Genomic DNA, 16,758 nt, shown 5'->3' on the forward strand with positions numbered 1-16,758 from the left:
TTTGCATATAGCCATGTCTGAACTGGGGTGGCAGAGTGGGCTAAAGAACGGTGATGGATTAAACCCAGATCTTTTGACTGGGTGTGAGTGTTTGATTGATTTGGATGCTCCGTCCATCACCACCCCCTTTTGGCCGCCATAAGTGTGGCAGGGTATGAACAGACGTGAGTCCCTTGCTCACTTTGCCACTGGATTCAAGCAAGCCGGGCTGAAGACGGCTGGAATGCCAGAAACCTGTCCTCTGAAGCTTGTTTCCGGTCCAGGGAAGACAAGGCTTGGCAGTTCGGGCTGGACTGTTCCCATGAGGCACAGGGTCAGACTGATTGCATATAGCCATGTCTGAACTGGGGTGGCAGAGTGGGCTAAAGAACGGTGATGGATTAAACCCAGATCTTTTGACTGGGTAAGAGTGTTTGATTGATTCGGATGCTCCGTCCATCACCACCCCCTTTTGTACCGCTTTTGGCCGCCATAAGTGTGGCAGGGTATGCTCAGACGTGAGTCCCTTGTTCACTTTGCCACTGGATTCAAGCAAGCCGGCTGAAGACGGCTGGAATGCCAGAAAACCGGTCCTCGGAAGCTTGTTTCCGGTCCAGGGAAGACATGGCTTGGCAGTTCGGGCTGGACTGTTCCCATGAGGCATAGGGTCAGCCTGATTTGCATATAGCCATGTCTGAACTGGGGTGGCAGAGTGGGCTAAAGAACGGTGATGGATTAAACCCAGATCTTTTGACTGGGTGTGAGTGTTTGATTGATTCGGATGCTCCGTCCATCACCACCCCCTTTTGTACCGCATAAAAAAAAAAGACAAAAAAAATCTGCTTCATTGAAAAGCAGTCACAGACATGGTGGTCGGCTGACCATAGCAGGCCACCATCCCTGTGAGTGCTGGCCATTTGCAATGGGTCACAAAATGCAACCTCCCCCATTAATGTTAATGAGGCAGGTCCTTTGCGACTCATTTGGGAATCACAAAGTGTCTCAGACACGGTTGTACACCAGTGCTTGCAACTCGCAATTTGGGAGTCGCAAATAAATGCAAATTGGGTCAGTTCATCATAATTTAAATATAGGGATATACGGAGGTTTGTCATCTGATTTGGCCGTGGATGCATCTATCAAAAAATCCCAATTAGGTCATCCTCGTCGACAGGAGGGTACCGTGTTGTGGCTATAAGCATCAATTACAGCTCATTTGAAAGGGAGCAAATCTTTACGCCAATTCATAATCCCTGGGACTTGGGAAGAACACAAATTCATAGCTATGGTGTGTTATCGGTTGTACAAAAGCCAAGTCCACAAATTTACAGTTGGATTTGTACATCTTACAGTGTGCGCATCTGTCCAAGTAAGCAGGGTTTGGGTTGTTTATGTTTTGCTTTGTTTGCTAGTTCTCTCGGTCAGGTGGGTGCTGATTATGTTCCACCAATTTGGAATGTTATAGCAGAGCCAGGTGATGTTGCAGAAGTCAGCTTTGTCTGCACGACATCTAAGGCAAGTTCGTGGTGAGTTTGAGGACAAAGCATGAACATGAGCAGGAGTCAAATAGGTACGGCTTAAGTAGCTAAATTGAATTAGTTTGAAGAGCATGTTACGAGATGCACCTTTCATATGTTTCAATGAAACCAGCCATTCATTAGTTGCTTCCTCCACAAGGTTGCCTTCCCATTACATTTTTAGGGCATGACTCTCTAATACCCTTATAATTGCACGTCGTTAGTGGTGTTAACTGGAAAAAATTGTTCTGTTTTTCCCACTTCAGACTTATTTTCAGCACAACCTAACATGTGTTAAACTGCCTTAGTTAGTGGGGTATGTGTAAGGAACTGACCCAAAGGGATGCTGAGTCTCTTGTGCAATGTTCACTGGATCATTAGTGTCCCTGTGTTATATAATTGATCCACCATAGTAATAAGAGCCTGTGTCCGCTACATCCACTATTGTCTAAACCTGCGTATGTTCAAATGTTGTACGGCAAGAGCTTCTGCACTCCTTCTACCCTCACAAGAAGGCATCTTAGAAGAGCGGATGGACTCACCAGATTTATTGGTAGTTGGCAGCGGTCACATTTTTCCTTGACAAAGATACACTAAACTCTAATCAGAAAACAAACACGAACAGCTGCGCCGACTGATGTTAGAGCAATTTTTTAATGCAATTTTGGATACAAGATACATTTAAATGTGATCAAAAAATGTGTTAGGATCACCATCTGCTGCAAATGCATTCAGGTTATAGGCACAGGCAGCCTTTCATCCTTCTATGGCGATACCACTGAGCTGAGTAAATATTAACATCGGGTATGAACAGCTCTACAAAAAGGCAAATTCTGCAGTAGCAAGTAGTCCCACAAGTCACTCTTCTACATAATTGTGCAAGAGAGCAATTACGTTTAAGGATATCATTCATTTGCTAGGACATACCTCAAAATTACTTAAAAGCACTGTGTGTGCAAACAAACACACATGGACCGGCTGAGATCAAAACAAGAATTATGAATACCTATGTGTGAAGCATGAAATCAATTTAAAAAACATATAATGTAATACAGGACTGCAACGTATTTCAATAGTGCTAGTTGATTTTAATGACTAATAAACTAACAATCAGCAATGCAAAAAACGAGCATAAATGTTCAATTGAATAAAATAGAAGGCTTCGTTTGCGCTACATCTGTCAGTTATCATTCAAGGATATAGGTTTCATTGCTACTGAGCAATGCCCAAGATCATTACTTGTAAACCTGACTCGTAAAAAAACACAATCTCCGCATTTTATTAAAGGAGGTTCTTCGAAGTTAGAGCTATGTAGAATTATTTCCACTTGTACCTTGACATATCCGCTAAGACCTCGAACAAGACAATTAGTGTGCATGTGTATGTGGTTTAAAGCGGAAGTCGTGCGATTTATTCACATGCTTGAGTCAGTAACTATTCAACACTTCTCTGCCTTCACCACGGAAACATTGTAAAAGTGACATGCCTTCACAGAAATTATTTACGTAAATATCAAACTGAATAGCCTAAAATGGAGGCAGATGAAGGGATGAGCAACAGACAATACTGAGAACAATTTAAATGAAAGTGTGAGTGCAGATCCATTCCATTCGAGGCATTGCTCTTTGTACCTTGTGGTAGAATTAAGAGGTGTCAAGGGTCCAGAAGGCAATTAACTTCAACCTAAATTAAGGTCCAACATAACAAGAATTCATTAAGTACAGAGTATATATCTGTAATTCCAGGGGTAAAAAAAAAAAAGCACAATTTTTCAAGTGCGCGTTTCCAGGAAAACAGAGGTATTGCATATCAACAGTATCTAAATGTTCAAACAAACAGAATCATGTTTGCTTTCTGGTTTATAGTAAAACTTGGCAAATTAATACGTTTAATTTGTATGCAATTATCACATTTATCATTCACTCCTTAAAAAAATCATAATTGCTACGGAAACCTCATTCCTTATTTACATTGTTTCCAAAGTGTTGGCAAACGTTACTGTAGCTATTCCAACAAATGGTGGAAAACAAAACAGCAAGTACTCAGGAGGCTATATAGGTGTAAATGTTTTTATTATGCAGTAACAATCAACATTATATGTACTACAGTGTTTCACTGCTAATTGTTCGTAGAAAGTTAATAAAAGTTGGGTAATCTGACATTTTCTTTAAATGCTTTGGAAACTGCAGAGACCCTGACACACAGGAAATGAAGTAATTGCACAGTAGAGACTGAAAGGTGTTATCTGCTGCTCCCAAATTGCAAATGATGGCAGATGTCTTCCACTTAGCCAAATAAATCATCAGCAGTCCCCAGCTCACAATATTTGAAAAAGGCAAATACATTAAGCTTTGCTTAGTCTTTTACTCTCAATTGACTATTTAAATACAACTGTATCCAGCATGGCTGCTAAACACTGAACAATATTTGATGTCATGAGAACATCCACGTGTTCTTCCAAATGGCGTTTGGGATCCTACAACAAAAAATAATGAGCAAGTTTAGAGACATAAGAAATGTTTAAGCCTCAAACATACGTAAACAGACCCCACTTATGTATAGGGCCATGCACATTTTCTACAGCAAAGGAAAATGAAAATTTGTTGAGCTGTAAAAAAAAAAAACCTACTTACTCATCTAAGAACTGTCCATAGCTTACAGCCTATCTGACTCCAAGAGGGTAAGACAACTACTAGACACTAGGGATGATGTTATAGATATGGTGAGGAATGGCCCCTTGTGCATGGGTCGCTCCCCATTATTGGGACAATATTTTAGCCGTTTTCTGCCCCCTCCCCCGCCACGCCCGCACGGCAGATCAGCCATATTTTTAGGCCATGAGGCAGAAAACCACTAAACATCGGGAAAAGTTTCTGTGTGTATGAAGTGAAGTGAAGTTCGGCTGATGGTCTGCATGTACTGCCATTTGGATGGCTATGTTAGCAGCGGCATTTGGCTGGAGATGTGTGTAGACTGACGTTTAGCTGATAGTGTGTTTGAACTGGGGATTCAGTTGGCAGTGTGCATGGACTGGCACTTCGCTGGCAGTGAGCATGGACTGGCGGTTTGTTGGTGGCTGGTAGCCAGTGTGTGTATTGACTTGTTTGAGGTATGTTGTCTGATGTTTGGGTGCTTGGTTGTGTGATTAGTGTGTTAGTCCTGTTGGCGTATAAGAGTGATGGGCTCCTGAGTTGCAAGGTTTGTAAATGTAAATGTTGTACTGTATTGGGCCCGAAGCTGGCAGTATGAATGGTTTTCTGTGTGTAACACATGAAAGGAGCGGGAATGGACTGTAAAGCTGTTGGTGCCTTGACGTGGCTTTACAGCTAATGAGCTGCAAGTAAGTGGTTCTTTGATCTGGTATTGAAATAATTAACAATGACTTTTGTGGATTGTATTTCATTAAGTCACTGGAGAATAAAGATGTTTTATGAACCATATCTAACCTTCATGACAAATGCAAACAGTATGCCTGTGATTGACTAGTGTATGGGTGTGCAGTAATGTTTTGGAGTTTTTTTCCTTTATATCGTCAGTATGCACTAACGATATAAAGGAAAAAAACTCCTATCTTTGTAGAGAACACCTTCTGCCCTTTCATCTTTTTTTGGAAAGTGGTCACTAAGGAAATATGTGTTATGAATCCCACAAGGTTTACTTACCCAGAAGTAAAGTTGATTCCTTGACAAAACATTTTCTACTCACATATCTGTTGTGGGAGGACTGGACCGGCTCAAATTTCCACCCAGCCAGCGTTCCCCCAGTTCTCCAGATACAACTGCTACCTCATCTGTGTGGGTGGGCCAAGTACCAGAGAAGGGCCCAGAGTGTATTGTGGAGACATTGAAATTATCGATCACAAAACAATCTGGTTTTCCAAGGGGGGGCACCTGCGTCCTTGGTCCCGGACTCGGCAGCCATTTCGGGAAACCTACCAAACCCAGACATTTCTGAAAACTAGAAAATAGGGGGGAATCCAAGGAAGTGTGGCTTGCATGGATCCCACAGCGTTTTCTTACTCAGAATCCCCTGCAAGCCTCAAATTTAGGAAAATGTCACATTTTCATCACATTTCTGTGTGCAAAAGTTTTGGGATCACTGGGCAGACACGAATTTCCTATCAGCCAGCATTCCCTCAGGTTTTCCGATAAAAATGCTACCTCACTTGTGTGGGTGGGCTACGGGCCCCCGACAGGGAAGGGCCCAGAATGTATTGTGGAGACATCTACATTTTCTATCACAAAACAACCTGGTTTTGCAAGGTAGGCAGCTGCGTTTTTGGTCCTGAACTTGGCGTCCATCTAGGGAAACCTGCCAAACCCATACATTTCTGAAATCTGAAAACTAGACACCCGGGGGATGTCAGGGGTGTGGGGCTTGCATGGATCTCCCAATGTTTTCGTGCCAAAACTCCCCAGCAAACAAGAAGTTTAGCTAAAAAGTCACATTTCGCGCACATTTTTGTGTTGGACTGTTGAGGGATCACAGGGCTGGCACAAATTTCCTACCACCCAGTGTTCCCCCAGGTCTTACGATAAAATGTATGCTTTACTTATGTGGGTGCCTAAAGCAGAGTCAGCCTAAAAACGTATAAAATGAAAAAACAAATTTTAAATCACTACACCTTTTGGGCCCTTCTCTGTCGCAGGCACTTGGCCCACCCACACAAGTGAGGTATAATTTTTATCAGGAGACCTGGAGGAACGCTGGGTGGTAGGAAATGTGTTGCTGTCTGCAGACTCCAGGACTGTTCCTCAAGGAAATGCAAGGAAAATCTATATTATTAGGCAAAGTTTAAGCTTTGTAGGGAATTCAGGATAAAAAAAAAACTGCTAAGAGCCACACAAGTCATCTCACCCTGGACTCCCCCGGGTGTGTCGTTTTCAAAAATGTGCTGATTTGGTACGTTACTCTAGGAGCCGGTTGACATGGAGCCTAAAATCCACAGCTAGCCACATTGCAAAATACACATCGATTTTTAGTGGAAAAATGCAATTTGTCTATGTTGCGTTTGGCACCTGTTCATGGCGCAGGCTCTTTGCCTATCCACACAAGTGAGGCACAGTTATTCTCGGCATTCCAGAACTTTTCCTCAAGAAATGCAAAACAAAATTGTTTGTAGGCAAGGTTTGAGCTTTGCACAGGTTTCTGGGTAACAAAAACCTGGTGAGAGTCATGCGATTCACCCCCCCAATGAATTCGTCTGGGTGTCTAGCTTTAAAAAATGTGCTGGTTAGAGGGTTTCCCTGGGTGTCAACGGAGCTGGGGCACAAAATCCATAGCTCGCCACCTTTTAAAAGACCCAGCATTCTGGTGGGTGAAATATGAGGACTTCTAGGTCACGTTTTGGGGTGTTTTGTGTTGCAGGTGCATGGTCCAGCCACACAAGTGGGGTACCGGTTTTTATTGGGAGACGTGTGAATACAGAATAGTAGAGCATTTGTTATTATCAATTTAATATCTTTATGTTTGTACCTTTCAAATGCAAGCACAAAGACATTTTACAAAATATCCTCTGAAACACATGCGTATGATGGTATCCAAAAATTTAGAGATGTAGTAACAACCTCTGCTCCTAAGCTCGGTATCTGGTGTATATTTCAGAAATACAGATTTCCTTCATACCCTTTTTGAATGCTTTATAATTGATCACTGCAGGACAGTCGGTACACAATGAAAAACTATTGTAAGGTGCAGCTTTGTTGTTGGCTCTGGGTACTTCTGGTTTTTGGAGAACCTACAAACCCTATAATATCCCCACAACCAGAAGGATCCAGCGGATATAACAGTATATTGCTTTCAAACCTCTGCCATAGTAAGAAGAAGTTACAGATGAAAACGTAGACAAAAATGGCTGGATTTCTTCACTCAGTTTCAATATTTTTGTATTCCAACTGTTACTTTTTATAGGGAAACCTTGAAGGATTTACACAATGACCCCTTGCTGAATTCAGAATTTTGCCTACTTCTCAAAAATGTATAGCTTTCTGGGATCCACCACTAACTGGAAGAAGGTTGAAAGCACAAAAAATAGAAAAAAATGAGCTACCTCCCAGAAAAATGCCAATACTGTGTTGAAAAATGTGTTTTTCTGATTCATGTCTGCCTGTTTCTGAAAGCTGGGAAGACGTTATTTTATTCAGCAAACCCTTTGTTGATGCCATTTGCAGAAAAAACCCAAATCAGACACTTTCTCCTGCAGAACTTTAGCATTCCCCCCTTGCCGTACCCCCCAAAAAAAGTAGCTGTATTTTGGCTGGTTTCTCGGTCCCCTCCAGGGTAATCCACAAATCCTGATACCTTTAGAATCCCCAGGATGTTTGAAAGAAAGGACTCAAATTAGGCGTGGATACCTTATGTGGACAAAAAGTTATGGAGGTCTAAGACCCAAATAGCTGATAAAACGCTTAGCACCAGGGAACGGATACAAAGAGGGGGGAGGGGGAGTGAGGGTGGTTGCAGAAAGGGGGGCTTGGCAGGGTAGAAGAGAACGATCGCGAGGAGCGAAGGAGTTAAAATTAAATTCAGGTTAAGAGAATTGGTGAAATAATATGAATGCATGGTAACTCCATTTAATGGGTTAAAAGTGAACATGTAGATCTAACTGACCCAATTATAACTGACGCGAAATGAAATGCTACATATTTTTGTATTGTCTACCAACAAAGCTAAATAAAGATCTGTTAAGAAAATAAGCTAAAATGCTGTCCATATATTAGAGCTAATTAATATGCTACTGCCTACTGGTACCTTACTGTGGAAGCCCAGTGTTTTCAGCCATATTTATTGGTGCACCAATAGGGGTTCCGTGGAACACTGTCTCATTTTGATATGAAACCTCTTTACCCTGCAATGTCTTGAATGCACCCTAAATTCTATACTAACTATGCCATGGTATATGCTCACACACCCACACAGACTCAAACAATACCTTGAGTGGCTATAGCCAATATAAACCAATCAATAGCTACTAGAGTCATTATCCTGTTACCACCGACACAAAATGTACATTCTATTCCTCAGGTACATGGGGACCTTGAAGGATCTGTAAAACTTTAAAAGTTTGATTTCTGATTTGAGTTCAATGTGTGCTGATGTTACCCGGTTCATATGTTCCCTCTATCCCTCACACCACATATCATATCATCCCACCTGTGTCCCTTAACTCTTGTGTTTGATACCAATTGGTTTTAATCCCAATATGCTTGTGTTTGCTGATGGCGTTATTATTGAATGGTTTGCTGGTCTTCAGATTGCTTCACTGAGTTTATTGGACACGTAACCTAGTCTGTAGAAACAAAAAATAGAGACATCGAATTCCTGGGGGTCATTACAGGATTGGTTAATGACAGAGCTTACAAAAGAATCTTTCCTGCCAGGTCTTTCATTTTCAAAGACAGGATCAGTGAATGTCAGTCTAAGTGTGGCTGGCATCGTTTTCGTTTCACTGTCTGATACAGCTGTCATATACTCTCTTGAAATATGGATGTGATTTTGATTTGCATGTAACATTTAAATGTTTTCAAGAGTAGGCATATTTTTGGAAGCGAATTACTCCACCATCTCAAAAGAGTCTGCTGCCTCTCTGTACCGGGACATTTATCTATCATATAAAAAAATATAAAAGCGATTTAAATGTCCATAAAGCGCTCAAAGCCTGACGTGGGTCAGGACATGTAGGAGAAAGTAGTAAAGGCAGGGGTCGGGAAAAGAACTACGAGGGACTAGACATACTACATTCTCAGGTGGATCTCTTCCAAGAAAGAGCGTCTGAGAGCTTGAAACATTATGTGGTTAGGAAAATTTGGATCAGAAGTAAAGCAGCACACTAGCAGTCTACTGCTTTTTAATAAACAAATTATCTTGATGCTGAGGGTAATCGGAACCTTAGTCTGCGGAAGCACAAGAAACCATTGGTGACTGTACACTACATCAAGATTTTTAAACATATTGTAACACGGTGCTGTACAGTGGACGAATCCCCAATATTATTTTTCACAAATACCACCTTGGGAAATATGGCCGCAAACATAGTTGGTCTGGAAATGCCTAGCAATATGTAATTTATTGAGAAAGGGAACCCCCAAAATGAGAGTAATGGAATGACAGAAGTATTCCAATGCATAGGTGTATAGAACAGATGAGTGTTAAGTGGTACCAGATCCAGATCAATTAACTCCTTCCATGCTCATGACAAAGTCAGCTCGTCATGCAGTACACTGGAGCTGTGCTTATGACGAGCTGACCTTGTCATGAACAATGGAAATCTGGAGAGTTCAGCACCCAGCGGGAATTGCCTTAGCACCAATGTGGTTAAGTATGGACGATGAAGTCAGGAGATTCATTATCTCTGTGTACTTTCAACTCATATTGAGAAAAAATACATGGCATTTCTGTGACGTGGTATTCTCCGGTCTCTATAATTTGGTTGGGGAATTTGTTAATTTTAGAGATACTTCAAAACTTAGGTTGCTACAAGGAATTGGTAAGCTTTAACTACAGGTGCAAATTGTCCTAAGCATTGAAGATTGAACTGCACAGAGGCAGACCTAACTGAGAATTCAAATAATTTAAAATACTCAAATGTAGATGGAGATGAGCTCTTCAGTTTTGCTGCGGATCCAATCAGTTTAAAATGTATGAAGCAACAGTAATGTGTTGTGATGGATACTTCCAACTGTAGATTCCTCAATATCTGAATGTTCCCAGGTGCAAGACTGGAACTGTAAACTCTTACAATAGGTCTGGCACACCAATATGTGGCACCATTTGAACCCGCCATGACTCTGTCCCACCCTGGACATGATAACAGAGCTACATGTAGGGATCGACTCTGAGCAAAGACATATTTCCTTTTCTTCACTGTGCATCTTCGATGCAGATCCAGAGCTCAATTCCTACCAATTTCTGTTTTTCACGGAAACCCTTTTCAATTCTAAATGTTATTTTAGAAGCGTGCATAGTAGTTTCTCCTGAAAAGGACACGTTTCAAAGTACGTAGCACATGGCAGAAAGAGATAGCAATTGCTTCATTCTCTAGTCCACAGCAACAACAATCTCAATTAATAACTTGAACAGGTAGGATTTCAGTTTTTCGAAAGCTATTACATCAGGTAATGTTAAAGGGGAGAGACCTGTTGCCTACTAGTTCACCGCAGACCTATTATTTACCATTTTAGCAGTGTCTGTTGGGAAGGTAAGTTTCTGTGGGATGGGACTGTAGTGCTTCAACTGTAAACCTGCTGTGACTTTCCTATCCTTTTTCGTGCACTTCAATTCTGATGGATGTACCCTGCTACTTATTTTGCTGGCTGTTAATTGCATAAACTTTTATAAAAATATTTACCCAAAAAAATTAATGCGGAAACGTTCTCGGTTGAGCTTGTAGTGAGTTCCTAATACTTGTTGAAACACCAATAATTAATCGCTTCAATGTTTGTGTTGTTTAACATTTCAGCGTTCTCAGATGCAGCGGCTTCTTGCTCCAGGTAGTATTGTCATTAGATGGACTAAGTATCTTGGTCTTCATAAGAGTATTGTTTTAAAGGTCAACTATAGTAAATTCTATAAGTTCTTCGAACTGAAGTCAGAGAAAATCCTTCAAAACTGAGGAGATGTTGTCGAACGTCTTCTCCAATATCAATAGTGCATCTGAGTGAATTATTGCTTTTACTGCGGTTAGTACAATTGACGATAGAACCTCCGTATTTGCTTTGCCACAGTCTATTCTAGATATAGCTGTAGCATGAGTGGAGGTCTTTAATTGGTATTTAATGGGTGGAAGATTTCTTTTTAATGAATGGAAGAGAAAGGTGGTTGACTGAGCTACTTAATAGGTTTAGAGGAATAATCAACAGTGAGGAATCCAACAAAAGCAAACTATTTCAGCGGTGTTGCAGGAGAAGGTGTGAATCCTTTCACTTGTAGTACTGATATTCAGCTCTGGATGAAGTTTGTTATTGGATTTGCAAGCGATCCCTGATCCGATTTTGTAACTTTCAATTCTGAACTGCAGATTGATGAAGTCTTGAATCTGCTAATTGAGGGTCACCTGCATATTGATGTAGTTTTGACTTGAGGAAGTGCTGTAGGAGCAGGAGCTCCTTTTCTCCATTGTTACCAGCACTGTGAAGTCCAGCACTCCAAGGGCTACGGAAGGACGGAGGCGCTACATATAGCATCATGCTCCCATGTTGCTCAGGACTCGCTATTGGGAGTAGGAGCAGGAGTCTCCTTTGACCATTGTCACCTGCACAGGGTTAAGAAACCCAGAATTCAAAGGGCTATTGAAGGAGAGTGGCGTTACAAATAGCACTGCGCTTCCCCACTGCACCAGACGCACTATACATTGTCACCAGTACTAAGAAATCCAGAATTCAAAGGGCCACTGAAGACTAGACGAGCTACAAATAGCATTGTGCTTTCCTGCTGTGCGGGACACACTTTTGAAGTAGAAGCTGGAGCTCCTCCTGGCTACTGTCATCAGCACTATGAAGCCAAGAATTCCAAGGACTACTGAAGCAGGGACACCCTACAAACAGCATAGAGGGAGTAGTTTCTGTCCTGTAACTCCAGTTCTGTAGTAGGGGTATCTCTGTTATAGTCATAATCTAGTGAATAGTCCCGCCCATGTGCGTGGACCCTGGAGCAATCAAAAATAATCTCATAGTGTCAAAAAATGCAGAAAGGCATAGACACTTAAGAGAGAATTTAAAGACAGATAATGCAGCCTAAAAAGGCTACACTGTCCAGTACTTCAACTAGAAATTCCACCATAAAATCCACAAAACAGCAAAAGCCTGTACAGATTTCCCTTGCTTTACCAGCAAAATCCCTCAGGAATGATAGAGAGAAGAACCTGGACAGACAAGCCCCATAGGCTGCCATTATGTGGCTCAAAACAGGATACTGTGCCTTTAAGAGAATCTTCCAGAACCTTCTCCCAGTATCCCAGAATGCATAGCAGGTCCAACTTAGTTTCAGTTCTTTTTGAAGGCGTAACACGCCAGACCTGTAGCATTCCATAAAGGAACATGTCTCTCTCCACCGGGGAGGAGGGAGGGCGCTTATGACTATAACAGAGATACCCCTACTACAGAACTGGAGTTACAGGACAGAAACTACTCCTTCTGTAGTAGGGGATCTCTGTGTATAGTCATAATCTAGTGAATAGAATGGCAAGCCCATCCCCACACCAAAGCGGCGGTGGAGAAAAGAGAATTAACGCCACTACTGTGCGAACAGATTTCGCAGCGAAGCCTGCCCAACCTGAGCGTCTGCCCTGGCATCAGTGTCCAGGCAGTAATGCTTAGCAAAGGTATGAACCGACTTCCAAGTGGCCGCCTTGCAGATTTCTGCAATCGGAACATTACGGAGCAACGCTGTCGTGGCAGCCTTGCCCCTGGTGGAATGAGCCTTAGGCTTACCTCCTAAGGTCTTATTAGCTTTTTGGTAACACAGTTGTATGCAGGACACAATCCACCTAGAGATAGACTGCTTAGAGGTCGCAAGACCCGTCCTGACAGATCCATAATTGATGAACAATTGGTCTGACCTACGAATATCCCTGGTTTTATCCAGATAAAATTTCAGCACCCTCCTAACATCCAGGGAATGCAAAGACCTTTCCGCTGGAGATGAAGGATTCTGAAAGAACGTAGGTAAAGATATAGTCTGATTGATATGAAAATCAGAGACAACCTTGGGAAGAAACTTAGGGTGAGTACGCATAACAACCTTAGCAGCATGAAATACAGTATAAGGTTCTTGGCAACACAACGCCTGAATTTCACTCACCCTGCGGGCCGATGTAATGGCCACGAGGAACGCCGCCTTCCAGGACAGGTGCTGCAACGAAGCCTTATGAATAGGTTCAAAAGGCTACTTCATCAATCTGGACAGCACCACATTCAAGTCCCATGAAGGCGAAGGAAGCCTGACAGGAGGGAACACTTTCTTCAAGCCTTCCAAAAAATCTTTGATCACAGGGATCTGAAAGAAGGAAGTCTGTGAAGGGCATTTCCTGTAGGCAGTCAAAGCAGCCAGATGAACCTTAATGGAATGGACATTAAGGCCAGACTGCGCCAAATGTAGCAGATATGGAAGGATGACATCTTCCTTGCATGTCGTAGGGTCATAGTTCTTAGACTTGCACCAGATGCAAAACCTCTTCCACTTGTAAGCATAAGAAGTCCGAGTGGAAGGTCGCTTAGCCTCCTTCAGTATGTCCATACAATCCGCTGGGAAATTCAAATGGCCATATTGCACTATTTCAGGAGCCATGCCGCCAAACTCAAAGACGAGAGGTTGGGGTGCACCATCCGCCCCCCGACCTTCGTGAGAAGGTCCGGCCTGCACGGCAGCTTCATGTGAGGAAGGAGAGACCGGTGAAGCAGGTCCGTGAACCACCACTGTCTGGGCCATTCCGGGGCAATCAGAATCATCTTCGCCCTGGATTGGGAGAGCTTGATGAGAACCGCTGGAATCAGGGGAATGGGTGGAAAAGCGTACAGAAAGCTGTTCGACCAGTTGATCCATAACGCGCTCCCCAGCGTCCCCGGCTGGTAGTACCTGGAGGCGAAGTCTCGGCATTTGCTGTTTTCGGCGGTGGCGAACAGATCTACCTCTGGAGTGCCCCACCTTGCGAAGACTTCTCCTAGTACTTCGTCGTTTATGACCCACTCGTGATTTTCCTGAATCAATCTGCTCAGCTCGTCTGCCTGAACATTCTGCACACCTGGCAGATGAGTGGCCGTTATCGAGAGTCCTCGAGCCAGAAGCCAATGCCAGATCGCCTGCGCCTCCTGAGACAGAGTGCGTGATCTCGAGCCCCCCTGCTTGTTGAGGTTGGTCCGGAAGGACGGTTGAAAAGCCTTCAGTGCCAAGTGAACAGCCCTGAGTTCCAGGAAATTGATGTGGTACGTGGACTCCTACGGGGACCACATCCCTTGAATCTGCAGATCTCCGGAGTGCGCTCCCCATCCCAGGAGAGAAGCATCCGTCACGATAGTCTGAGTAGGAATGTCCTTGTGGAAGGAAACCCCTCTGAGGAGATTCTCCGCTGAACACCACCACTTCAGAGACTGAAGAGCATGCAGAGACAGTCGTATCTTGTCGTCCCAAGAGCCTCTCCTCTGGTCCCACTGATCTTCCAAGCACTCCTGCAGCGGTCTCATATGCAGCCGTGCATGTGGCGTCAGGAAGATGCAAGAAGCCATCGATCCCAGCAGAGAAGACACCGTCCTCACTGTCGTGGATGGAGCGGACAAGAGAGCCGGAGCCTTCCGAAGAAGTGAAAAACTTCGCTCTTCCGAGGGAGACACGCTTGCCGACAGCGTATCGATGGAGGGTCCCAAGTACTGGATGCACTGGACCGGAGTCGGGACAGACTTGGACATGTTGATGTGCAACCCCAGCTTGTTCAAGAGAACGCACGTCTTCTGGAAGTGTGCTTGAGCTTCCGAGAAGGAGGAGGCCTTGATCAACCAATCGTCCCGGTATGGGTAGACAAACACCTTGTTCTTCCGCAGGTGTGCCGCTACCACTGCCATGCACTTCGAAAACGTCCGGGTTGCAGACTTCAGCCCGAACGGAAGTACCGTGTACTGATAGTGATTGGTGCCGACTTGAAATTGCAGGAACTTCCGGTGTTTGTGTGCAATGGGCACATGGAAGTACGCATCTTACAGGTCTATGGCGCAAAGCCAGTCTCCCCGTTGCAGCTGAGGATAAATCTGATGCAACGACAGGATGCAAAACTTTTCTCTGCGAATCCATTTGTTTGCCTGTCGCAAGTCCAGAATGGGCCTGAACTCGTTCTTGTCCTTTTTTCGGACCAGAAAGAACCGGGAGTACAGACCTCTTCCTCTTTGAGACAGAGGTACATCTTCTATCGCCCTTTTCCTTAGAAGGACGTCGGCCTCCGCCTGGAGCTCGCGCAGTTGATACTGCGAGCTGACCGGAGGAATCGATGGAGGAGGGCTGATGAACCGAAGACTGTATCCATTGCAAACAATATTCAGCACCCACTTGTCCCGAGTAATTTTTCTCCACTTTGCCAGAAAAAATTGAACGCTTCCCCCCACCGGAGCGGGTAACGGATGAAGGGGAAGTAACCGCTCAGGGGCGAGACCCAGCCGGGCCCTTGTTCGCGGTAGAGGACTGCTGTCCACCTCTACCCCTCTGATGTTTCTGGAAGGGTCTTCTGTATTGCTGCTGCTGCTGTTGCCCAGAAGACTGGCCCCTTCCTCTACCCTGCGACCCCAACCGCCGTTGGAACTGGCGGTAGGGTTTCTTCTCTTTCGGCTTCTCCAAGCCCACAGCCGTCAGGGTTTCAGCCTCGGCCTTCATCCTGGCCATTTCGTCATCTGCGTGTTTCCCGAAGAGGGTTTCGCCGGAAAACGGCAGATTAGCCACTCGTTGTTGCGCTTCAGGCTTGAGCGATGTCAGCCGGAGCCAAGCATGGCGTCTCTGATTGATACCGTGGCAGTATCCATGCGCGGCCAGCAGGGAGATATCCGCCGCGGCACTGATGGCCTGGTTCGAAACCAGCATCCCTTCCTGGACGATCTCCATGAAGTCCTCTTTCCTGTCCCGCGGGACAAGGTCCGCAAACTGTTCCATGGAATCCCACAGTGCACGGTCGTACCGTCCCAACAACGGCGAGTCACTGGAGGCCTTCATCGTCGTGGAAGACGTCCCACACGCCTTCCGTCCAGCTGAGTCAATCCAGCGGCTCTCCTTATCCGGAGGCACAGTGGAGGACGGGGAGGTAGCATGTAGTTTCCGAGCCGCCGTCACAATCACTGAATCGGGCACTGGGTCCTTCCGCAAGAAGGCCGGGTCCGACTCTGGAGCCCTGTACTTCTTGACAAGCCTGGAGGGAGCAGCTTTCACCACCGCCGGCGTAAGGAAGAGCTGTTCAGCCGGCTCGACCAGTCCCGGCACCAAAGGCAGTAGGGGGCGAGACAGGTGCTTCGTGTGCAAAGTCTCGAAGATCACAGAAGTAGTGGGCGTAGGGGCCGTCACCTTGATCCCCAACTTCGCCGCCCCTCTCAGGAGAACCTACTGGAACGTGCCAATGTCATCTATCGGAAACACTCTCGTCTCCGGTGAATCCGACAAAGTAGGCGAATATGAACGGGTCCCAGAGGCCGAACGGGACCTGGACCGATGCCTCCTATGGCGATGTCTGGATCTCGAGAAGGATCCGTGTCCACTCCTAGATCTGTCCCTTCTCCCTGAGCGTGACCTCGATCTCCTG

At 44.6% G+C, this 16,758-nt stretch overlaps 1 protein-coding gene across 1 annotated transcript in view; it reads right to left on the minus strand.

Moving 5' to 3' along the window:
- Positions 1-3,551: 3,551 nt before the first annotated feature.
- The window catches only part of PSMD14 (proteasome 26S subunit, non-ATPase 14), a 498,726-nt gene continuing 485,519 nt past the window's right edge, over positions 3,552-16,758 (minus strand). The window contains exon 11 of the mRNA XM_078681663.1: positions 3,552-3,972. Within this exon, the coding sequence (XP_078537789.1) occupies positions 3,874-3,972 (99 nt within the window). The 3' untranslated portion in view covers positions 3,552-3,873. The remainder of the gene's footprint in view (positions 3,973-16,758) is intronic.

The sequence above is a fragment of the Lissotriton helveticus genome, chromosome 3_1 (genome assembly GCF_964261635.1).
Source record: "Lissotriton helveticus chromosome 3_1, aLisHel1.1, whole genome shotgun sequence".
NCBI classification, from domain to species: domain Eukaryota; kingdom Metazoa; phylum Chordata; class Amphibia; order Caudata; family Salamandridae; genus Lissotriton; species Lissotriton helveticus.